We start from the raw sequence: 22,563 nt of genomic DNA, 5'->3' as shown, positions 1-22,563 counted from the left end.
AAACTTTATTTATTCCCGTGATAAATTGAGCCAGTAAATAAGTAAGTAAGCACCACGCTATCCTATTCTATAATACAATGTCTCTATTCAGATTGACATTTGGAGTTTTTCACCTGCTTATTCCATTCCATTCCATTGCATCTCCAATCCTTCCTATTTCAATCCCAGTTAAAAAGCCTCTACCTCCATCTTCCACAACTCGATCAAACTCTCAACTCGTGACTTGTGCTCCAACTCTCAAATTGACTTTTTCCCTATGTCCCTTATTCTTGAGATGCACTTCAAAATTCCCCACCGTCGTATCTGGACCTGGGGTATACAACTTCCCTGGACAATCATGACATCTGATTCTGGGAAGATACATCCATTTGATACCTTCAGGATTTGTGCCTGGAGCTGGTGCTGGGACTGGAGTTTCGGTTGTGATGGAAACAGCCGAGTAGCGCATCATACCTTCGAAACGATCGTTGGGGTATTGTTGATGAAGGGCCGTTAGGCCGGTTGCTAGCCAGGAGGGGGGTGGAGGGGGCTGATGGGGAGTGTTAGTTAGGCTTTGGAATAGTTTGGGAATGAGGGGAGGGTGAGGGGAGGGTGAGACAGTGATGGGATAAAGTATGTTAAGTATAATCATGAGCCAAAACGTATTAAGAGATATACACTTACAGCTGGAGGAGCTTGACCAGGTATAGGAGGTGGCGCATCAATTCTACCTATCTGACCTACTGCCACTGCATTTACTGGTTGCGGAGTAGGAGCTGGTGCTGGTGTTGTTGCCAATGGTTGAGCTGGTTGAACTCCGGGTGTTGAAGGTGGACCCATAGATCCGGGTGGAGCAGGAGTACCAAAGGTTGATGTTGCGCGAGTTACAGAAGGAGTTTGTTGATGACTCGAACGACCTTTGCCTATGTCTTTGACTAATTTCTTGAATTTCTCTTTCGATATTTTCAATTTCACTATCAGTGAAGGAGTATCCACAGTATCCTCGCGAGCGTCACGGCCAGATTTCCTCCCCGATGTCCTAGTTTCATGATGGTGTGCTAGCATAGATTCTGGAGTTTCTGATCTTCCGATATTGGCCATTCTTTGTTGAGCTGCTGTAGCTGCTCCACGCATATTTCTCGTCCTTGCGGTACCTTGATTTACTTGAATAGCCGGTGATTCAGGATTAGAATCTTCACTATCATCCGATTCTGATAAATCTGCACCATCTTGTCGACCAAAACCAGCACGTCTTCCTCTTCCTGATGGAACCCCTACTCGTTTGTATAATCGACTCTCTTCAACCGTTGCTGCTGCCCCAGGTAATACAGAAGAAACAACCAAAGTTCTCACTGTCCTTTGCCTGTCCTTTAGATCTGGTAGAACTGGTCCTCCTCGCCTATTTACAGATCTCTTCTGCCTTCGTTGTTCTCGTGAAAATACTAAATCGTGCTTCTCTAAATCTGCTTCCGTCACTTCATACAGATATGGCGCAAATTCTTTGATTTGTTGATGTGGCCGTAATACTGAGGGTAGAGGCGAAGGTAAAAATGCTGCAACTAAATCGGCATCTTCTACTGGCCTGCCATCGAACGGATGCCCAACACCGTACAAACTCCGTATGAACAATTGACTTTGTTCACGTATACAGTGTGCGATTGCGGTAGTGAACTCCCCAGAAAGGGACAAATCTTTGGCCATACTTTGCGCAAACTCTTCTGGTGAATTCAAAGGATTATTAATATCCCATTCGAATTTGTCTTCCAAGGTATGTGGTCCAATAGTGATGTTGAGCTTGATGAGGATGCGCAGCTCATCATTCTTGTATGCCGTATATGGTAACATTTCATCCAGGGGGTCTTCCGGAAAGTAAACCAAGGGGTTAAAGTCGACGATTTGATCATGCATCTGTTGTTGAACTTGTTGTAGTACCGGTTCTGCTACTGGAGTAATCAGACCAAAGTCCGCTATAAGCTGCTTCGCGAACAACTCTGTGGTAACCGTTCGATCATGCAAATTCCAAGTGAAAGTATCTCGAAGTTTCACCTTATCCCAATCCACATCCAATCTTATGGGAACCAACTCTTCCACTTGATCTGCCTGCATGGCCATATCTTTGCGCTTAATTCGCAATGGCTTCGCTTTCCTCTTCGCGAATTTCGCATGCGAATATAATATTCTTGTTGGCCCATCGGTGAATCCATTCCCATATCCATTGTAACCTGTCCCATATAATCGACTTGCGGTAAAGACATCTTTGTGGTTTTTTACAAGCTCGTAATCTTGCGCTTCGTGATGTTTGTGGAGATAATAAGCCTTCCGTTTGTCCTGGTCATCGACAATGGCAGCGGAATGAATTAAAGTGTGATGTAAGTATTGTTCCAGTAATAGCTTATCGAAATCTGATTTCGTTCGAGGTCGATGAGTTAAAGTGGAAGACTGGGATGGAGTGGGATTCGCAGACTCAGAAGGTGCAGTTGCATTAGCATTAGCTGAGGAAGAATCATCTTGAGAAGTCTGCTGGATATCTGGTGTCATAGCGAAAACATTCGCGACAACTATGCGACGAATGTGAGAAGATGAAAGAAAGAATGTAGTTAGTGGAAGGTGGATTTAATTATCAATAATGCACAATTATGAATCTCATAATCGCGAACCTTGAACTCGCGACAAGATAAATGGATATGGATGTACACAGACTAATAATACACGAGGCGTGAATGAGTGAGGCGTGAGGCGTGAGGCGCGAGGAGTGAGGAGTGAGGAGTGAGGCGTAAGTTTAGTGATCCATAGGTAGGTACCTAGCCTACTAGGTAGGTCGGGTATGGGAGTACGGAGTATGGCTGAGTATGGTTGATTAATTGTGATGTTGGCTTGTAGAGTACTCCATAGTAAGCTTCTACGGTTGACCGCGAAGAATGTTAATTCCAAGAGCTTGATTAGTCATAAATGTGTTGATCTTGCCGAGCTTGAGCAGGAGGCAGACTACCTTGCACGTGCCTGTGTAGGATAATATAATGTGCCCAGGTACTAGACATTCCTTACCCAATGAGCCAATTCCATAGATTTGATACTCAAGTATACGATATACCATCCAAACTCTCAAACGCAATGAGAAAACGGGATTCTTCGGAGAGTACTTTCATTATAATGATAGGCAAAACCTAAGTCACCTAAATAGTTGAACTGTCGCTCCGCTGGCCCTCTGGGAGCCACTGCCGTGGAGGCAGACTAATTGGAAAAAGTGTCTACTAAGGTACCTAGGTAAACAACAACAAAATAGCGATCCAATACTAGATAGGTACAAGCTCTGAGAAGCTTCTATGCGGGCCGCTGCCTCCCGAACAAATTCATGGGTGGTGTGATTGAATAGCTAGTGGTGGTGGTGGTGGTGGTAAGGTTAACAGAACATTCTTTTGAATGCATTTGAACCGTAAAAAATTCACACATTATTCAACCATCATCAAGTACATCAAGTATTCAGGTATATGTTGACGAATTGACGAAAACAAGCGCAGTACTACCGGTCCTGATCTTACAATGAATTTCTCGAATTCGAATTTCTCATATTCTCATACATACCCAATCTCTTAGCTCCTGCTTAATGCAGTCGAGAACAGCAAGAAGCTCGAAGCAAAAAGGCACTGTGCCTAGGACAGGCATACATAGACATAGAAGAAGCTCGGTGAGGTCACCAAGCGAAACAAAGCCCACACAATCCTTAATCCTTCCAAAGCGGTAAAGTACCTGGCTCGCCTGGATCCTCTACCTTGGACTTTCAACTTGTGAGGGGAAAATAAGAAAACATTGTTTTTGCACCTCCAGACTTTACAACAACAATAAATCTCAATACTACCCTTGACACCTTCCACCCGTAACATAAGAATATCGCAATCATGGCCGATAAGAAGGAAGAAAACCAAGAGATTGGTAAGTTGTCTTTTTTTCCTTCTCCATCATCAGCTTCCTCTCACTCTGTTGATGTTGGTGAGTTGGTGAGCAAACTGGACCCCGCCAATGCGACTCGAAGGATGTACAAGAATCTGCACAACCAGCATGAAGACAACTCAAGCCATCAATTGACTAACAACATCAACTATTGCTAGATTACTCTCTCAACAACCCCGATACTCTCACCAAATACAAGAATGCTGCTACTATCTCCCAAAAGGTTTTGAAGGATGTCACTGCCTTGTGTGTGGCTGGCGAGAAAATTGTGACAATTTGCGAGAAGGGTGACAAGCTCCTCGAGGAAGAGATCGCAAAGGTCTACCGAGGAAAGAAGATGGTCAAGGGTAAGAATGTTTCTCTACTGATGATACTAATTTAACTAACAAACCAAAAGGTATTGCCCACCCAACCACTGTTTCTCCTTCAGCTTTCGTAACACCTTATACCCCTCTTACCTCGGACGAAGCCGAAGCAAGCGTTGTTCTCAAGGAAGGCGAAGCTATCAAGATTCAACTCGGTGCACAAATCGATGGATTCGGAACAATTGTTTGTGATACCATTGTCATTCCCTCTGCCGACAACGCAAATGGAGAGATCAGTGGAAGAGATGCAGACTTGTTGTTGGCGACACACTATGCAAACGAGCTTCTGTTACGTTTAATGGTTCCCCCTGGATTGGTCCCAGTTGGCACAGAGGAGGAGCAAAAGAAGGCAGCAACTATTAAAGCTCCTACTCAAGCTAAGATTACCAGCTTACTCGAGAAATTGGTTAAGAGTTACGACTGCAACTTGGTCGAGCACACCACCTCTTGGCAATTCGAGCGCAACGAAATTGAAGGAAAGAAGAAGATCATCCTCGCTCCAGGAGATGGTACAAGAGGTGATGGTGTTCCAGAAGTTGGCGAGGTTTGGGGTGTCGAGATGGGTGTTTCTCTTGGCTCTGGAAAGATTAAGAACTTTGAGAACAGAACCACTCTTCATCGTCGTACCAACCTTACATACGCCTTGAAGCGACCAAGTTCCAGAGCGATTATGAATGAGGTTGTGAAGAAGTTTGGTACCTTCCCATTCAGTTTGAGACAACTGGAATCCGAGCGAGATGCCAAGGTCGGTGTTGTCGAGTGTGTACGTGGAAACGTTTTCAGACAATACGAAGTCGTTGGAGACAAGGACAACGAGGCAGTAGGAAGACTATTGACCACAATTGGTAAGCAGATGATGAATCATCTATCTTTGAAACATTTGACTAACATGTTCAGCAATTACCAAAAACGGTTTACAAAAGATTGCCTCGCCACCCGAGCCAGATCTTAGCAAGTTCAAGACTGATAAGAAGATCACCGACGAAGAGATCCTCAAGATTTTGGAGCAACCTTTGGCTAAGGATAAGAAGAAGAAGGCTGCTAAGAAGCCTGCTGCAGCAGAGTAGATAGGCAGATCAGGAACAGGCACGTGATGGGACAGAGATGACAATTGAATCAATTGAAAGTTGACAAATGATGTGTTTCACGAATTACTTTGCAAGTCTACTCTTCTCATGTTTACGTATCTTGCTGCCGACACTGCTTCATAAAAGCTTGTCAAGCATCTCACTGTTCTTGCCTCATTTTCGTTGTCAATGGGAAGAGCGAGTGATGCTATGTTGTAACTCGGGTCTGCATCCCATAGGGAAATTCATTGAGCAGTTGGAAGCTTCTCAAATTCAGAGATACGCAGCAAATATATGAGTATTGAAATAATGGTGCAAGTGAATTCAATCATCAATAATCGCGTGTTTCCATGACTTTCAGCTATGTGATGTGACGTGTAAATTGGTACAGTGCCTTCTTTTTGGAATACTCGGTTAGGATTCATTAGGTTGAAGGCAAAGCCCAGAAATTACCTGCCTAGTGTTCCTTTTACCTTTTTCGCTTCCCGTCTTCGTCTCCAAGATCATCAACCAAATACAACTCTCCAAAACTCTCCTCAACAACCTTTCCAACTGCACATTTCTCTTGATTCCATCAAAGCCGGTCGGAGAAAATTAAAACGAAAGGTGTTTGCAGCCACTTAGTGCCGCCCTATCCATCCAGCAGCAGATCTAAGCGACTTTTCCTCTCTCGATCACCAATTAATTTCATCTTTTCACCCATCTTGGTATCGATAAGAGCAACCTTGGAAGGCTATTCATTTCACCACGTTCATCCTTCTTCCTCTTCCACTTCTCATCCACTTGCTCGACCTCTGCCTTTTCTTCTTCCTGCTCTCCTTCAACATATTGTTTCTATTTACTACTTTCTCACAATAACAAGCCAACCAGGTAAATTATCTCTTCTTCTCCGGTCTTGTTTTCTACCCCTCTTTTCATTCATTATTTCATGGTACCGTGTCTCTTCACATGATACGAGTACGGCACGAGAAAACTTACGCGATCAATCACCTTTCAAATAGGAGGATATATCTCCTTCAATAAGATACTTTTTTGTCGAGATTATCATCTATCAGAATCGGTTATTGATTCTTCTATTGTAGTTAGGAGTTTTATGATCTATTGAAAAGGACAATAGATTTAAATTCGTCATTTGCCTTTTATTGTTTCGCGCACTTAAAGCAACCCAACGATTTCGGCTCTCAAGGGGCGCTAGCTAAGGGATTTCATCTCGAAGCGAGAACTTGACTTTCTTTCCCTCTCAAATCAATCATACCACGATAATTCAACGCGTACATATCCCTTGAAAACAACGTTCGAGAACATTTCTATGATTGCGAATTGAAGAGAAGTACATGAAATCCATTTAAATTATATAATCATTTAACTAACAATTCATTAGTTGTATTGGGACTGCGATCGCAATTGATAGGAGTCGGGTCGGTCGCAGGAGGCGACGAGCGAGGAAGCTATGAGCCAACTCAATTCTCGCCCAACACGCTCTCGTCGTTCCAGTCCATTTGTTTCCGCACAACGGAATCCGAATTCCTCTCCAGCTACAGTAGCAGATACAGGTCGAAAAAGAACGTTTATGGATAAATGGACGGAACCTCCTATTCCTACTCCCATGCCATCTTTTGCAGAAGCTGGAATGGAGAGGCATGGAGTGGTCGCAAACATGGCACCACTTGGAACGCGACCGAGCGCAAAGGCTGTTAAGTCTTCTGCTAAACCAGAGGTAGCAGATGCGAATGGAAGCAGACCAAATGGTGTTACCGAAGTGGTGGATGATTCACTTCCGCCCTCTTTATCGGCGACACCCCAGGCCGTACCCCAAGAAGCGATGGAAACCACGGAACCGATTTCGAACCTTTCGCGGAGAAGATCCACATCTACGAAAACTGAAGAATTCGAAAACGTACCGCCATCAACACCTCAACAACCAAGAAGCGCGCGAAAAAGTGTTACCAGATCGAGTGTCGCACCTCCCAGTGTACGAAACGAAAGTGAAGGACCTAGCATTTATGCAACTTCTCCAGTCCAGCGCACACCCCTTCCAAACGAGTCGCCTTCTACAGCTTCCTATCATGCTCATAAAATGAGTAATTATACATATGATGAAAGAGACGAGGCTCGTCAAAGGGAGGGTCGGGCTCGTGCAGTTGAGGCGGCTTCTCGCAGAAAGACGGCTAGAATTGTTGAGTTGGCTGTCTCCCACGCGATCGAGGAGCACCGTTGGTGTACTGCCTATGCTTTACGGGAACTTTACGATGAAGATCCTGAAAATTTCGGCATACTTGTTGAAAAGCAGGTCTACGAGGAAGCTACGGAAGAAGAGGTTCGGGAGTTTTACAGATTGATTGGGCTTAAGAAGAAGGAAGGCAGAAAGGACAAGGCCGCGGAATATTATTTTAATGGAGATGGTAGCGACCCTGCACCCCTTCGACCACGACGTCAAGTTCAACAACCACCGGCCCAACCTGTATTCCATTTTGCCCCCATATTCGATTCTAAAAGAACTACATACGCTTCGCCATATGCTAAAGCGACGACACAAATCCCGACGACACAAACCCCGACGACATATACCTCACCATATTCTCAACCACCTCCGCCGCCACCATCTGCTTCTACTAACAAACCTCCAACGTTAGGATCTGCTGATTCTGTCAGACGCTCATCAGATGCTAAACCAGCCTCTACATCTGGATCCCCAAGAAAACTGGGAGATCATGGCCTTTATCCCAATAAAAAGCACAAAGGAAATGGTTTTGCAGCTGTAAATGAGGACGCCAATGGAAAATTGGATGCAAGTGCAACTGGACCTGGAATCGGAAATAGAACTGATGGAATCACGAAGAAGCAACAGAACGGAGTTGCGTCGGCTTCTTCTTCCGTTCCCGTTTTGTCACCCCCACTGCCTAAATTATCAGATCGACCAAGAGCAGTTTCCATTTCAAGCTCATCATCATTATCTTCAGTTGATGAACAAATTCTCGATAATGATGAATATGACCCTATGGATTTTGACCACGCTCATAATGATGCTGGCACAGCAAAGCCTTCGGATGGTTTCGAACAATCGAAGAGACAGGGTACTGTTGGGGCGGGTAACGCCAATGCCAACGCCAAATTTGGTGCGTCCGTGTCAACCGAGACCCAGTCAAATGCTGGAGGGTCAATTAATCAAAAACGACCAATCAAATCCAAAGATTTGTCTAGGTTCGAATCAGACACATTTTCATCCACGGCAAAGAAAACCAATAACAAGAGTCGAAGTCTGAACAAATCTAAAACTTCGTCACCCGCGCCTCCATCCTTCCAAGCTATCAATATTCCGACCAGATCTCACAACACATCTAACAATTCAAACTCTCGTGTTGATAGTGACAATAATCAGGCCAATCCAAACATGGCACCTGAATTAATACGTACCTCATCATCATCTTCGGTTGGATCAGTACCAATATTAAAGCCAGTGGTGCCTAAAAGGCCACAAATTGTTTTCAAGTCAAAGAAGAAGCCACAGGCAGTTGATCGCCCTACTTATGAAGAGAGCGAGATGGTTGGTAAATGGAAGCGCAAGGCGCGAGAAATTACCAACGGTATTACTGAGGATATACGAACTGAGAGCTTTATTCGTCCAGATATACAGCCAAGGAGTGTCACTCCTCCAAATTTTCGTAGACCTGTTGAGTACGCATCTGATGATGGAGATTCCGTTTCCATTCCTACTGCATCTGCAACAGCTTCTAGTCGTCCATCCAAAACTATTCGGCTGGGCACTAAGAACGATCGAGCTAGTAGAAGACAAACCACTACTGCTCCTGTCAACAATTACGATTCAGAAATGAGTTCACCTACAGGACTTGGGTTTCAACCAGACTTACCTCCTGGATCGTTACCAAATTCACGCGCTGGCACACCCTCATCTAATCGACCATCTAGAAAGGCAAAGAATGGCACAGGTTTACGTGTCAAAACTTCGTAAGTTCCCATATATTATTTCGTTTTATGTCTTTTGGTATCACGTCAGATTTCCGATGTTCTTCATTCCTTGAAGGATTTGGTATCTTTTGATCAACATTCAGTACCCTGCATCCCCGGTTATCTTCGCCCCTCCACAAATTGTTTCAAGTAATTCTGCTGTGCTTGTCAATCTACTTGTCGCGTTTTATGGTTACACAGTGTTACAGCCGGAACTTTCTTTCACCTTGAATTGAACTTAACTTTTCTTTCTTCTTTCTTTCTTATTTAAATGATGAAAATAATTCGCTAACAATTCTTTTCCCTCGCACAGACCAATGAAGAAAAAGAGTGGTCCTTCAGCTGGTATCCCACGAGCAAGCGGTGAAAGAGATAGTCCAGTTGGAGGTTATTATGCAAATCAACAAGTAAGCTATTTTGTTTCTCTATATGTCTACGGAGAGTATCGACGACGATGTGAGAATTGATAAATTAGACGATGTTGTAAAGTTCTTCATCGCTTTTTATTATCGCTTTTTACTTCATTCAAGCTGCTAGCTGTCCTTTAACCTTTGACCCTTTATTAAATCTTTTTTCTGCACTCTACCTCTTCTAAAAATCGTCATCTTCATCTTCATCTTCATCATTATCATCATTTGTATCATTATCATTGTGAGATTTCATCATTTAAATGGACTCCCTCTTATCTTTGGATCAATGATGATGATGATGGAAGTGATGATTTTGATGATATTTCAATGCATTTTGAAATATGGTTGAATTTTCATTACGTTATGTTATATTCCAATACTCAATATTTGGGGGGGCTGGGTTTTCCTTGGTGACAATGTTGAAGAGAGAGAGAGAGAGAAAAGCAGCAAGTCCGGGCGGATAGCGCAAACTCTGATGATGGTCCATTGTGGATTGTGGATTATTCACATCACATCCATCTCCGTAATTGCCGAGCCTGAACAGCCCCCACACATGAAACTTTGCCACCTTCACAATCATCATTCACAAGCATCTCATTTGTTGAGTCGTTATTATTGCTATTGCAAGGAAATTCTCAAAGGAAGGAAACTAACAAATGCGTGTAAAGGCTAGTGGAACTATTGGAGAAAACGACGATTATTGTGCAGCTTGTGGAGGTAACGGTAAATTACTTTGTTGTGATGGATGCACTCGCTCCTTCCACTTCAAATGTGTGGATCTTTCACCAGACTCACCAACCTTAACGACAGAAGAATGGTTTTGTAATGAATGTCTTGCACAAAGTGTTCCTCGATCTAAGGATGATGAAATTGGCTATTTTGGCCCTTTGTTGGCAAATATGGAGAGAAAGAATCCAAGCGCTTTCCACCTTCCAAAGGCAATCCGGGAATATTTCGAGAATGTCAAGACCGGCACTGAAGGAGAGTATGAAGAAGGTGTTGTACAAAAACCAAAGTAAGCTTACATCTGGTGGTAATTATCTTGGCTCTTCTTACTAACCATTACAACAGGAATAATCGTGGCTACGATGAAGCTCCGGATTACTTTAAGCTAAAGGACAACAAAGGAAATCCAATTCTCTGTCATGGCTGTCACCTCTCAGCCGTTCATCCAAGTCGGGCAATTATTCCTTGTACTTATTGTAGTCTCTCATGGCATTTGGACTGTTTGGACCCTCCACTTGCAAAAGAGCCTCCACCTGGAAGATCTTGGAGATGTCCAGCTCATGTTGATGATCTTCTCGAACAAGTACCAGGATCTTTGGGCCCAGCTCATCGTTTCCGTAAGATCAAAGGAGCTTCGCTCATTAAGCCTGTTCTTGCTCGTGGCGTTAGAAATAATGGTCATATCGAGGTTGAGAACACTACTTCTGAAGATGAAGATCAAGGTAGTGGTTTCTATGAGCAGAGAGAGTATGGTCATGTGTACAAGCTTCCAGAGGAGGGCATCAAACTTGACTTCATTTCACGGTATGTCATTCTTTCCAATTATTGCAAATTTTTAATTTACTAATCGATTAAAACAGTGTTCATCGTGAATTTGGACATTACAACCAACGCGGCTTTGCAAACAATCGGGCATCTGTTTCGAAACCACGATTACAAACTGCCGAATTTGACAGTCGTAGTCTTGATGAACAGCAAGCTGCTCTCAATCTTGCATATCTGGCCACTGCAAATCCAGCGATCAATCTTACACAAACCCTCATTGATGCCTTAATTGTAAGTTTTCTTGTCCTTAGATCTCACGCCTCCTATCTACGTAACACAATGACGTAACACAAATCTAACCTAAAGTCCTTTAGTCCGAAGCCGATGAACCAGTTATTAAGTTAATTGCAAAAGGAGATGCGTCCAAGCTCTCCAAGAAAAAGCCATTAACTCAAGCTGACAAATCATCTTTGGTTGCTATGACAGCTTTCCTTCAAGAACGTCTAGCTTCGACCTCCGGCGATGCTGATGGTGACGACGGCATGATAGTAGATAATCAAGAGGACGACTCGTGATTCCTTGATTTCCGATCATTAGATGGGGGTGATTTAGGCCGATCAGATCTTGTTTGACCATGAGAGTATGGTATCAACCGGGGGACGAACACAACTTTGTCTCGTGATATAGTCATCACATGACAATGTCTTGGCATACATCAGACACAGATATTACATCCTTCCTCTTTGTGGTGTTATCACTGACTACTTATGTCTTCTCGTCAAGCAATTTCGCCAGGAAGCATAGCTGGCCATGCTGAAGTCAATTAGTCGCCTTCTATTATATTTTCATTGCATCGGCGCTAGTATGCAACTTTTTCCGCTCCTCTCGCACTTGGACTGCAACTTTTCAATCTTGTTTCTTTTTCATATCGATGGGGGGAACACAAAAATTCATTCAGACTTGTATCATACACATCATACGAAACAAAACTCTGCAGGTGATGCGAAAGCACGTCGTTAGAGTGAGGGATTGAGGAAGGAATCATTGGTGCAGCATGGCGTTGAGTGGAGTTCTGATTTATTTTGACTTTTCAGGGGTTTGCAGACTTAAGGGACTTTAATTATCGTGGAGGGGGTTGCGTGTGAAGATGGCGGATGAAATTCGGTGATTCTTTTTTTTTGGACGAAGGGAATCAGATGGGGAGAGAGCTTTGAATGAGAGATGAAGTGGGTGGCGTGGTAGACAAAATGGGAAGATATCAGATACTTCAATAAGTATTAGATGACTCGATGGATGGATCGTGTAGTCGAGAGCGGGCAAGGGTGGATCATATTGTATTACATCACATATCATCTGGTTTTGCGATGGTATGGAGAGGGGCTGAGGAGAGGGGATTTCTATGTTTCTTTTGATTTTCTTGCTGAGGATGATCTGATGGGGGAATGGTTGATGGGAGGGGAAAGATGTATGGTAGCTTTTGCAAGTAGCCAGACAGGAAGAAAGGATCAATGGGAAGAGAGAAGAGAAAAGGGGAGAGCAAACTAGGCAGTGATACTCTATCAGATTAGATAAGATGAATGATGAGAAAAAAGATTAAAATATGATCGAGTGTGTTGTAAATGTCTTTTTGTGGGAAGGCATTGTAGAGATGGTTGAGTTGTGTGCTCGACTCTAGATTCTCTGACGGGGAGGGGGGAAATCGGTAAGTGATATATAAATTGCAGTTGATAAGTTGGGTAAGAATCATATTTATGACCGACCAATGGAGCGGTGTTATGATTCAAGGATGCTGGCAATCTTGCGCCATACGCAGAAGGACAAACAAACTACGGGGCGTTGTCTTGTGCAAAGCCTTGTTTGCATACCTATTTTTCGGACCACGCTCCCGTCAACTCCGACTAGGAAGCTCATCCCTTGCCAGGGATTAGCCAAGGGGATACGCGACACTTTGTGATTTGAAATGTCTCCAGAATGCTTTTGTCAACGACTTTGGGATACTTCGAAGCGTCACTCACTGACTGAGTCAGACGGCAAAAGAAAAATATGCTTGTTTGGATGCCGTGGTGATGGTGATTGGATGGCATTGAGGTGTTGATAGGTTGGTGATGAAGAGTGGGGGTGGGAGGAGGCACTTTTTCTTTTTCTAACGTCGTTCTGGAATTGGTAGATAGGCATAATGATGAGTTCATAAAAAGCAATGGATTATATGGTATCGATGATTGGCCGTCGACGAGTCAAGGTCTTGCTAGATTTATGACCCAGTCTTGAGTCACTTTGGATGGGTGAGGGTGGGAGGAAGGCATTTTTGCCTTCACCATCTCTTGATCTTGAAACCGATGCCCTCACTAATGGATTGATTTGTTAAGAAATGCTGCATCATGAATTTTTAATGATTAGTCAACGTCGACGAGTCTCGAGGTCTTGTCAGATTGATGACCCACTCCACTCTCGAGCCACTTCCCCCCACACTATAACTGTTGGCTCAGGACCCCGGAAAATATAATCGCGAGTATTACTGCGATGTTAAGCAAAGAGGCAAACAAATAATGGTTGTGGTGAGCATGAATCATTTTCATGTGCATTTTGATGATTAAGTGAATCTCTTTATTAAGGTTATCTTCACATTCCTCCTCCACAGATTTTCCTTGCCTCAACAACGTCAGCTTCAATACTTCAATCATGGCAACCACAACTCTTACCCAAGTTGAACTTCAATCTTTTCCCAATGATTCTTCACCTTGGGTTCCCAGTACTGGCATTGTACAAGGCGAATCGGATCCAGAAGATATCAGACAAGATACGACTCCACCAAACAATGCTGTAGAGGTTTTACAGAAATGGAATTATCCTCCCAAGAATGTATATCGAGTGGGAGCTTCATTTTGGGGTTTCTTTCTCATGGGTATGAATGATGGTTCTTATGGTGTAAGTCTCCACTCCGTCTTTCACTTCGAGATACATCGTATACTAAACGAATAAAGGCTTTAATCCCATACGTAAGTCACATGTACTCTTGCCAATAGCAATATTGTTACTGAGAAATATCTCAAGCTGGAACAATACTACAACCTATCCTACACCGTCATCTCCCTGATATTCCTTTCCCCTTTTGCAGGTTACACATTCGCCTCCTTGATCAATGACACCGTCCATGTGAAATTCGGGCAAAGAGGTGTAGCTGTCATCGCAGGATTATGTCATCTCATCTCCTATGTAGTAATTTCACTTCATCCGCCTTATCCAGTTCTCGTCGTCATGTTTATCTTCGTAGGAATGGGTAATGGACTTGTGGATGCGGCTTGGTGTGCTTGGCTTGGTAACATGGTTAGTGCGAATCAAGTTCAGGGATTCTTGCAAGCTTGTTATTCTTTCGGTGGCACAGTTGCACCTTTGATTGCTGCGGGGATGCTGGCCAAGACGGGGTTGGAGTGGTACTATTTTTATTATATCATGGTGAGTATTGCTTGTATTCTGGAAATCGTCTCATTAAGGACTAGTGACTGACAAGAAACAGACAGCAGTAGCAGGCACTGAGCTCATTACTTCGACATGGGCATTTTGGGCCCAAACAGGTCATGTTTACGCAATGGAGAATCCTCGAGATGTCAATGCCAAGACCGGGAGACTTCGAGAAGCATTAAGTAACAAATTGACCTGGATATTTGCAGCTTTCATTTTTGGTTATGTAGGAGCTGAAGGTAATTTCCAGTTTTTACATGTCATCAAACTTCAACGTATTAACAACCATCATAGTATCACTAGGCGGTTGGATCGTAACCTTCATGACCCAAGTTCGCTCCGGCACAACCTTTTCTTCCTCTCTCACCTCAACCGGTTTCTGGGCCGGTATGACAGTTGGCCGCATGGGTCTCGCTTTCCTGACCGCTTGGCTAGGCGAATTTACATCTGTCCTCGTTTACCTTGGAATTTGTATAGCCCTTGAACTTCTCTTCTGGCTCATCCCCTCCTTCTACGTCTCCGCAGTTGCAATAGCATTTTTGGGCATGTTTCTTGGTCCTTTATTCCCAACAGCTATTGTATTGGTCACGAAACTCATGCCGAAGGAATTACATGTTGGGAGTATTGGGTTCGCAACTGCATTTGGAGGAAGTGGAGGAGCGGTATTTCCTTTTATTGTGGGAGCGCTTGCCCAGGCAAAGGGAGTAAAGGCATTGCAACCAGTTGTTTTGGCACTTTTGGTGACGATCTCGGGGTTGTGGATGTTGGTTCCGAGGAAGGGGAAGAGAGACGAGGAGGCTGCGAGGGTGAGATGGGAGGGAGTTGTGGGGGCGAATTGATTTGGGTGTAACATGTTTGCATTGTGCTTTTGGGCGCGTTCTTTGATGTTGCGTTTTTACTACATATGGTACATGGCGGTGGAACTATCAAAGCAAACTATAACGTAAATATCACACCTTCTTATAGTCCCAAAATTTGAAGAATATTAGAAATATCGTGTCTAGGAATCTTCAACAGGTTAGCTTATAATGCGGCCTAATGACCAGCTTGACCCTCAGTCCTTTGGGCCCTTCCTATTCCAGCTCTCAAAGTTCATGTTCAACTCATGCATTTACTTAATACATTCATTTCTCTCCATATCCCACATCCATATACCATCCCAACCCTAGTCTCCAACTTCTCATCCAAGCCGAAGTATATGAAATGAGAATAGGTAGATAATTTTCTCTGTTTCGGGACTTTTAGTTTGTGATGCTGATTTAACCTTAGGCTAGACTGTGGTGTCGATATGCTTGAAGCTGTTGATAGTTTGAATTTGTTAATTGATAATCTTATATGTTAAGGATATAAGAGGTTTGTTATACAGGCACAGGATTGTAGTGCTCTGTCTACTTAGGTAGTATGTATTCAGGAAAGAAATGCTGCTGGGAGGGGGAAAGTCTAATCTGATTCGTCGAAGAGTGACATGATTACGTAATGCATCTGATAGCAAACGAGAAATGTTGAACTCAACAGACAAATGGATTTTCATGATCACTGCTTATCCATTTGAGTATGATACTTCTTCTTTTCTACTTGACGTGTTGGATAAAAGATGCGTTGATTGGTAAATCCTAGACGCCTTCGTTATATTCTTCTTGATAGAGAGATCCAATTTTGCTCATTGAAGCACTCTTCTTACCAGGCGTTTGAAAGGGCATTCTCAAACGTTATGGAGGCACCGGCCACTAGGAATGCGAAATTTAGAACTGCATGTGACAGATGCTACAAACTTAAAGAACGATGTGAACGCGCATCTATCTCCGTCAGCTGTGCAAGATGTGACAGGCTGGATTTGACTTGTTTAACGGTACGGCCTATGAGGCCCGTGGGCAGGAGACCACATCACACGGACTCGGTGACTAGATTGGTCTCGAGGAAAGCCAGAAAGCTGGCGCAGAATCAGCCTAGCATTGATTCATGTTTGAATGTGCTTTCCGATTCACAGCCAGAAGAGGAGGAGTTGTTGTCGTTTTTTCTCAGCCAATCGGGAAATCTAGATCAATTCATTGCGTATCCAAGCTCTGCATCCGGGAAGCAGCAGTTATTCTCTGTTCAGCTATCGAGTGCTCTTCCATCGTTTAGAGATGCTTTTATCGCATGTGCTCTATCAGTAAAAAAACTTCAAACAGACACCGCAGGTGATGTGGGTACAACTTTCAGTGTTCGCTATATATTGAAGGCTATGGACGCGTTACGTTCGTTGCCTGTTTTATCTTCACAAGATGCAGCTCTGTGCCATGCTCTCGGAGGCTTGCTTGCGTTCTCAATATCTTCCACAATCGGCGTAGGAGTTCCAGACATTTGTCGTCACTGTCTAGGTACAACCACTCCGTTCATAGGAACAATCGTTTCTGATGCGCAAGATGACCCGTGGGGAAGCTTTTTAATCCTGTTGGAAACTATGGACTGCCTTATGCATCGACAAAAGCCAATACTGAGGATCCGAGTACCAACCTCTGTTGTTATTGACTGTCGTCTTGGCCTCTGTTTACCTCTATTACCCTATTATCATGATCTATGTGTGATCAGTAACACACTCCTCAACACAACTGACGCGAATGACCTGGCTCGTTTACAAAAACAGCTAGATGACATACATTGCATTGTGGAGCCATGGCAGCCATCTCAGTTAAATGGACTCATTGAGCGCTTTGATTCAACGGAAATTGTTCATCTTCTCGCGCAAGCCAAAATCTACCGCTTGGGAGCTCTCCTAGTTGGTCATAGATTACGATATCCATTTGGTCAGGAAGATTCTCAAGCGGAAATCTGGTCAAAAGAAGTAATGATGGAACTTGAACCGGCAAAATCGGCCACAAAAAGATCTATGCGCTTTGTAACATTACCATTTATCATCGCTGCTGTTGAGGTTAGAGAGGAAAATTTACGGGTCAAGACGCTTGAGCGCGTAGATGATTGCGTGGATGATTTCGCTCAGTTTATGCAAAAGGCTACGAAGACATTTTTATCGAGAGTTTGGCATGAGAGAGATGCGAATCTTACAACTAGGTGGTTTGATTCAATTCACAAACCTTGTCCCGTGCTGAATGCTCTTACTGCGACTTGTTCGACTGGTTGATAGATGTAGCTAATGTTCGTATGAAGGATATTTGTAAGGTTCTGTTGTTACAAATATCACGTAAATTTGTCCTATAGGTGGGGACAACTTTGCAAATTAATAATTAGATCAAGGAACTATGCTAAGAAAGCTATGATAGGAAAGAAAGGTTCATCCGAAGACCAAATACAGGAGTTCATCTGGCGAATAGCTATCTGTCGTTCACCAGACAACCTAGCGCACGATTGCCAATAGTTTGGACCGCAGGCCTACAATGAGAGAATCAAAACTTTGAACTGCAAGGATTTTTCAAATCTTGTCGAACAGTTCTGACGATCGAATAATCTAATAAGATCTACCATTCCTCTACGCCTTTTTTATGATCGAGTCCAACATAGCTGCCGCCTTCAGCAAAGCTTCATCCTTGTGTCTATACCCTACAAGCTGCACACAAACCGGTGCGTCCTTGTACTGTTCGGGACCGGTATCTTTGGGAGTATATGTCAGCTTGGGTTTTACTGAACTGGAGAAATATTGATACTTACACAATTCATAAATCTGCTCATCATCTGGGCCGAACTTTGCGTTACTCAAATCATCAGCCAAGTCTGTATCTTGCACTTGATCTACCGGAACCACAATGGCTGGATAGTCAAGATAATTCCACAAGCACGTATATGCCACTCTCGACCAACAGTCCAAGGGAATTGCAGTATGCACTGCAGGTGGCATGAGAATTACGTCTAGATCGTTATCGCGAAAAAGTTTAAGATATATTTTCGCGATTTGTACTCGTCGGTCATTCAATTCGAAGAAGCCTTGCAAAGTCGTGCCTGGCGCTGATAGAAGGCCGGTTTTTGCTAGTGATGGGATGGCTGGCTCTCCTGTTCGCTCGAACTGTTCTAGATAGTGCTTTTGAAGTCAGCTTGTGTGTCTAAAGCTATTTAGTCGGGAATTCACTGGACTCACATCGCTTCCTGACAGTGTCATATAGCTGATGAAGTCTTGGTAGATCGATGTGACGTCGGGTAGATCAATAGCAATTATGTCCAAGACGTTGTTTCCACTGAGAGACTCAACCACCTGCTTGAAACCCCGTTGAACTGGGGGTGATGGAGTAAAGACTCCATCATTTTGAGCAACACCAACTCGGAGTTTGTGTGCTGGCTTGACATCTAGCCATGGAATTGAAATTGCAGTACTGTCATACTTCCAGGTATCTGCTTGAAGTATTGACTTGAGGAGTAATTCGCAATCCCGGAGCGAAGTCGCCATTGGTCCGACAGTCGACTTAACACCATCTGTTCCAGGCGGAGTAAGATCTCTTACACCACCATGAGGAATCAATCCTACACTAGGTCGAAACCCATAGATACCATTACATACCGCTGGAACACGAATACTTCCACCGATATCCGTTCCAATACCCAAAATGCTACCTCGAAGAGCAAGAAGCGCACCTTCACCCCCACTACTTCCACCCGCTGTTAGCGATTTATTGCGTGGATTCAATGTTCGTCCGAAGATGTTGTTGTGACTATCTCCTGTCATGATTGATTGGGGAAGATTGGTTTTGCAGTATAGAATTGCACCTAAATCGAGAAGCATAGCAGCTAGTGCGCTATTTTCCAAGGCGGGAGCATTTACACAACAACCCAACCCAGTCGAAGTATCGTATCCGGCGACGTCAAAACTATCTTTCAGGGAGATTGGTAGGCCGAATAGCGGAGGAAGAGGTTTTCCGGTTGATTTCGAGGAGGCGTATTGGAGATCGAGGATCTTGGCTCTTTCGATTGCTGCGGAGAAAAATATTTCGGTCAGACAGTTTGTCTGTTGGGTTTGAAAATGGTTAGCTTTCTTCCTCCTTTGGACAGCTCAATATTTTCTACATCTCCAATAAACATGCACGAAGAAACTCACTAATTGATGAGCAATAGCCGCTCTTTTGCAAAACGCAATGGTTACTTGCTCCGCAGTAAAGACTCCATTCTTCAGCAATCCAAGAAGCGCAGTGGCGTCGTAGTTAGAAGTTATCTGATATTCGGTCTCGTTTAAGAGTCCGCAGCTAAGCGGGACTTCCATCACGTTGGACAGGTTTTGGTATTTTTCGGTGGGAAGTCGCCATTCTTGGGGTATGAGGGAGTGTTGTGTAGCTTTCTTTTGGGCGGAGAGGGAAAGGTAGGGTTGTGGAGGGAATGTAGATGAGGATGATGAGGGGGATGAAGTCATATTGATGGTGATGGGAAGGATGTTGAATATTGGATGAGGCTTGAGAATAAAACTAAGAGAGTCAAGTAAAGTGATGTTGGAAATATAGTCGAGAATGATCCTGAATGATAGATAGTATTCGAAGCGCACATATCTAGCTCCATATATACATTTTCTAACCCCCAAATCATCAAAGTCATCTCGACAAACTTGGGTATGAGAAACCAGAAATCGTACATAAATACCAATGTTACGAGAAAAACTCTCCGGTCCCGGTTCCGGTTCACCAGTTCCATTTATCATCACAAGCCAGCTTTAGCTTCCTTTATCCCCATCCCAATCCCTATCCCTACCAAGATATGATATGATATGAATAAAACAATCCAAACCCCGCACTCAGCATCCATCCATCATCTTTCACAGAAAAGAGTATAATACAAAAACATAAAACATGAAACCTCCCTTCCTCTCTCAACATATCTCATGATTCTGACATGGATGGCCTTCCTGGATTCGTATCCATGCTCATCGCTTCTGATTTGATTGGTTGAGCTCAAAGCTCCGGTCCCACACTTCAGTGGGTGGGGTGGGGGAACCTTATTAACCTTACCTTATAGGTTTGTTTATACAGACTCGACAGAGTAACCTTAGGTTGATTAATTAGTCTTGAAAAGCAAACGAAAAGGAAGAATCAAGTCTCCGGTCAATTCTCCGGTCAATTCTCCGGTTTGGGGGTTGTGAGATGGAGATGGAGATGGAAATGGAGATGGAGATGTGAGGAAGAGTGGTTGATGAGTAGTTTTTCAGATAACCTTAGTTTGTACTAGATTTTTTGAAACGGGGGAGGGAGGGAGGGATGGAGCGATAGTGACGAGGAAGAATTCAGATGGTTGTGTGTATTTTTCTGTTAGTTATTTCCTTTTCCTCGTGTGTGACAATGATGGGACTGGTGGATTCATGGTCTCGTGGGATCTGGGACTTTCTTCGCTACAGTGCTATCTGCGTATAGGTATTAATGTTGTATCTCGTATGAAACTTCATAGTATATATAGATATAAGTATATTTATATATATATCATTCAAAATACAAGATAAGAACACCAGGAACTACGACCTATCACAAGAGAAGAGTTGGAAAATAAAAGTATCCATCATTTCATACTACCTAATGGTATGTATGTGTAACTAGGTAGGTATAACAAACAAAAACTAGCCAAGTATCGAATTGAGTATTAAGCTGTAAAGATCGTATCTCATCCCATCATAACCTGTACCATATTCATCCATATTCATATCTGTGTGCTCATGTGCGTGTAACTCCAATGCTAATGCGTATGCTGTGCGAATCCTTTCCATTTCCATCCATTACTTCTCCAGTCTTCTCTGTTGGAGGTGAAACACGAATTTTTTCCCGTAAGGACTGTTTGATATTAATGCGTTGAGGAAATTGTAGGAAAATTAACCCGTTGTATCCTGCTTCTTGTATCTCATCTCATCTCAAAAATTCCTCCCTTTCATACCAAGTCCTCCAAACTTGTGACTCAAAAGCCGAAGAATTTGAGTACTCAACGGACAAGCGAGTGAGCGTAAAGTTACTGGGTATCTATGCAGGGCAAGAAACACTTCTGACAGTCTGTGGAGGTCCCATGTTCCTACAGATAGAGAATACTTTTATCAGCAAACGAGCTTTGAGATCTAATGAATGAGTGTGAAGGAACAAGATTCAGGATTACTTACCAAACACCACTAGCGATTTGCACAAATGCTGGTGGGTAATCGACTGTATCGAATTTGCAATTGGGGATATCGTATTTGGAGCGGACTTGGGAGATTGAGAGGGCGTTATCTGTGGGAAGGAGGTTGTTAGTGTTTGTGGGTACGTGTGTTGGTTTTGTGGAGTTTTGAGAGGGAAGGGAATAAGATTGATCGCAAGGAGGTAGGGAAGAGCGCAAAGCCAGAGAACATAGGTAATACATACAAGTATAGACTGGTCCTCCACCAAGCGGTACACTAATGAAATATTTTGCATCGGCAGCCCCATCTAATTCAATGCTAATCACTTGACCCGAAGGAGAACCTCCGCTTGTACAAGATATATCGATGATCGTTTGAGGTGGTCCGACCTGCCATGAATTTTGTGGTCCTTGCTATTTAGACAATTAGAAATCGAGCTTGGAGATATATGAAATGATTTTCTGTTGAGTGGAGGAGAGGAATATGATGTGGGACAGAAAGAATGAGGAGAGTGGTTCATGAATGGGAAAAGGGTGAAAGTCGATGATAAATAGAGCCAAAACTTACAACCAAAGCGGGTGTGTAATCCACAGCATGAATCTTACAATTCTTCTGCACATCAAAGCCATCCGTGGAGATAGAAGAAATGCTCAAAACATTGTTGGTACTAGTAGTCGAACCATCGAGTGGAACGGATAGGGTGTATTGAGCGCCTGCTGCACCGTGGAAGGTGAGAGATGCTGTGTTGAGAGGTGGAGAGAGAGGGAGTGCAGAGGTTAGAGCTAGGGAGGTGATGAGGGTAGCGATAGTTGTGAAGTACATTTTGATCTTGGGGT

At 43.5% G+C, this 22,563-nt stretch overlaps 7 protein-coding genes across 7 annotated transcripts; 4 read left to right on the top strand and 3 right to left on the bottom strand.

Annotated features, from left to right (window-relative positions):
* Window positions 1–211: 211 nt before the first annotated feature.
* On the bottom strand, window positions 212–2,517 carry EAE98_010771 (uncharacterized protein; the record flags this gene model as incomplete). Its single annotated transcript, XM_038958393.1, has 2 exons — window positions 212–529; window positions 664–2,517. 2 exons carry the CDS (start codon window positions 2,515–2,517, stop codon window positions 212–214), a joined length of 2,172 nt encoding a protein of 723 aa, XP_038805218.1.
* An 864-nt stretch (window positions 2,518–3,381) lies between these two features.
* On the top strand, window positions 3,382–5,693 carry EAE98_010770 (uncharacterized protein). Its single transcript, XM_038958392.1, has 4 exons — window positions 3,382–3,909; window positions 4,086–4,274; window positions 4,325–5,137; window positions 5,190–5,693. The coding sequence occupies exons 1-4, from the start codon at window positions 3,876–3,878 to the stop codon at window positions 5,357–5,359; spliced, it is 1,206 nt and encodes a 401-aa protein (XP_038805217.1). The 5' UTR covers window positions 3,382–3,875; the 3' UTR covers window positions 5,360–5,693.
* Window positions 5,694–6,809: 1,116 nt separating this feature from the next.
* On the top strand, window positions 6,810–11,801 carry EAE98_010769 (uncharacterized protein; the record flags this gene model as incomplete). The annotated part of the gene is made up of 6 exons (XM_038958391.1): window positions 6,810–9,325; window positions 9,639–9,732; window positions 10,404–10,750; window positions 10,807–11,265; window positions 11,322–11,517; window positions 11,601–11,801. The coding sequence occupies 6 exons, from the start codon at window positions 6,810–6,812 to the stop codon at window positions 11,799–11,801; spliced, it is 3,813 nt and encodes a 1,270-aa protein (XP_038805216.1).
* Window positions 11,802–13,766: 1,965 nt separating this feature from the next.
* EAE98_010768 (uncharacterized protein) lies at window positions 13,767–15,680 on the top strand. The gene is made up of 5 exons (XM_038958390.1): window positions 13,767–14,151; window positions 14,208–14,222; window positions 14,278–14,679; window positions 14,741–14,924; window positions 14,980–15,680. Exons 1-5 carry the CDS (start codon window positions 13,906–13,908, stop codon window positions 15,522–15,524), a joined length of 1,392 nt encoding a protein of 463 aa, XP_038805215.1. The 5' UTR covers window positions 13,767–13,905; the 3' UTR covers window positions 15,525–15,680.
* A 716-nt stretch (window positions 15,681–16,396) lies between these two features.
* On the top strand, window positions 16,397–17,806 carry EAE98_010767 (uncharacterized protein; the record flags this gene model as incomplete). Its single annotated transcript, XM_038958389.1, has 1 exon — window positions 16,397–17,806. The coding sequence occupies one exon, from the start codon at window positions 16,397–16,399 to the stop codon at window positions 17,804–17,806; it is 1,410 nt and encodes a 469-aa protein (XP_038805214.1).
* Window positions 17,807–18,151: 345 nt separating this feature from the next.
* EAE98_010766 (uncharacterized protein) lies at window positions 18,152–20,014 on the bottom strand (the record flags this gene model as incomplete). Its single annotated transcript, XM_038958388.1, has 4 exons — window positions 18,152–18,273; window positions 18,331–18,697; window positions 18,755–19,615; window positions 19,706–20,014. The coding sequence occupies 4 exons, from the start codon at window positions 20,012–20,014 to the stop codon at window positions 18,152–18,154; spliced, it is 1,659 nt and encodes a 552-aa protein (XP_038805213.1).
* Window positions 20,015–21,596: 1,582 nt separating this feature from the next.
* EAE98_010765 (uncharacterized protein) lies at window positions 21,597–22,549 on the bottom strand (the record flags this gene model as incomplete). The annotated part of the gene is made up of 4 exons (XM_038958387.1): window positions 21,597–21,645; window positions 21,731–21,839; window positions 21,972–22,140; window positions 22,295–22,549. The coding sequence occupies 4 exons, from the start codon at window positions 22,547–22,549 to the stop codon at window positions 21,597–21,599; spliced, it is 582 nt and encodes a 193-aa protein (XP_038805212.1).
* Window positions 22,550–22,563: the final 14 nt, after the last annotated feature.

The sequence above is a fragment of the Botrytis deweyae genome, assembly GCF_014898535.1.
Source record: "Botrytis deweyae strain B1 chromosome Unknown BDEW_040, whole genome shotgun sequence".
NCBI lineage: Eukaryota > Fungi > Ascomycota > Leotiomycetes > Helotiales > Sclerotiniaceae > Botrytis > Botrytis deweyae.
This window is presented reverse-complemented; position numbering and strand designations above follow the sequence as displayed.

Excerpts from the sequence above, each read along its gene's own strand:
- EAE98_010770 (XM_038958392.1), top strand. The coding sequence starts at position 3,876 with ATGGCCGATAAGAAGGAAGAAAACCAAGAGATTG. Across the intron at positions 3,910-4,085 it reads GGAAGAAAACCAAGAGATTG|ATTACTCTCTCAACAACCCC; the intron begins GTAAGTTGTCTT and ends AACTATTGCTAG. Across the intron at positions 5,138-5,189 it reads AAGACTATTGACCACAATTG|CAATTACCAAAAACGGTTTA; the intron begins GTAAGCAGATGA and ends TAACATGTTCAG.
- EAE98_010768 (XM_038958390.1), top strand. The coding sequence starts at position 13,906 with ATGGCAACCACAACTCTTACCCAAGTTGAACTTCAATCTTTTCCCAAT. Across the intron at positions 14,680-14,740 it reads ACTATTTTTATTATATCATG|ACAGCAGTAGCAGGCACTGA; the intron begins GTGAGTATTGCT and ends GACAAGAAACAG. Across the intron at positions 14,925-14,979 it reads TGGTTATGTAGGAGCTGAAG|TATCACTAGGCGGTTGGATC; the intron begins GTAATTTCCAGT and ends CAACCATCATAG.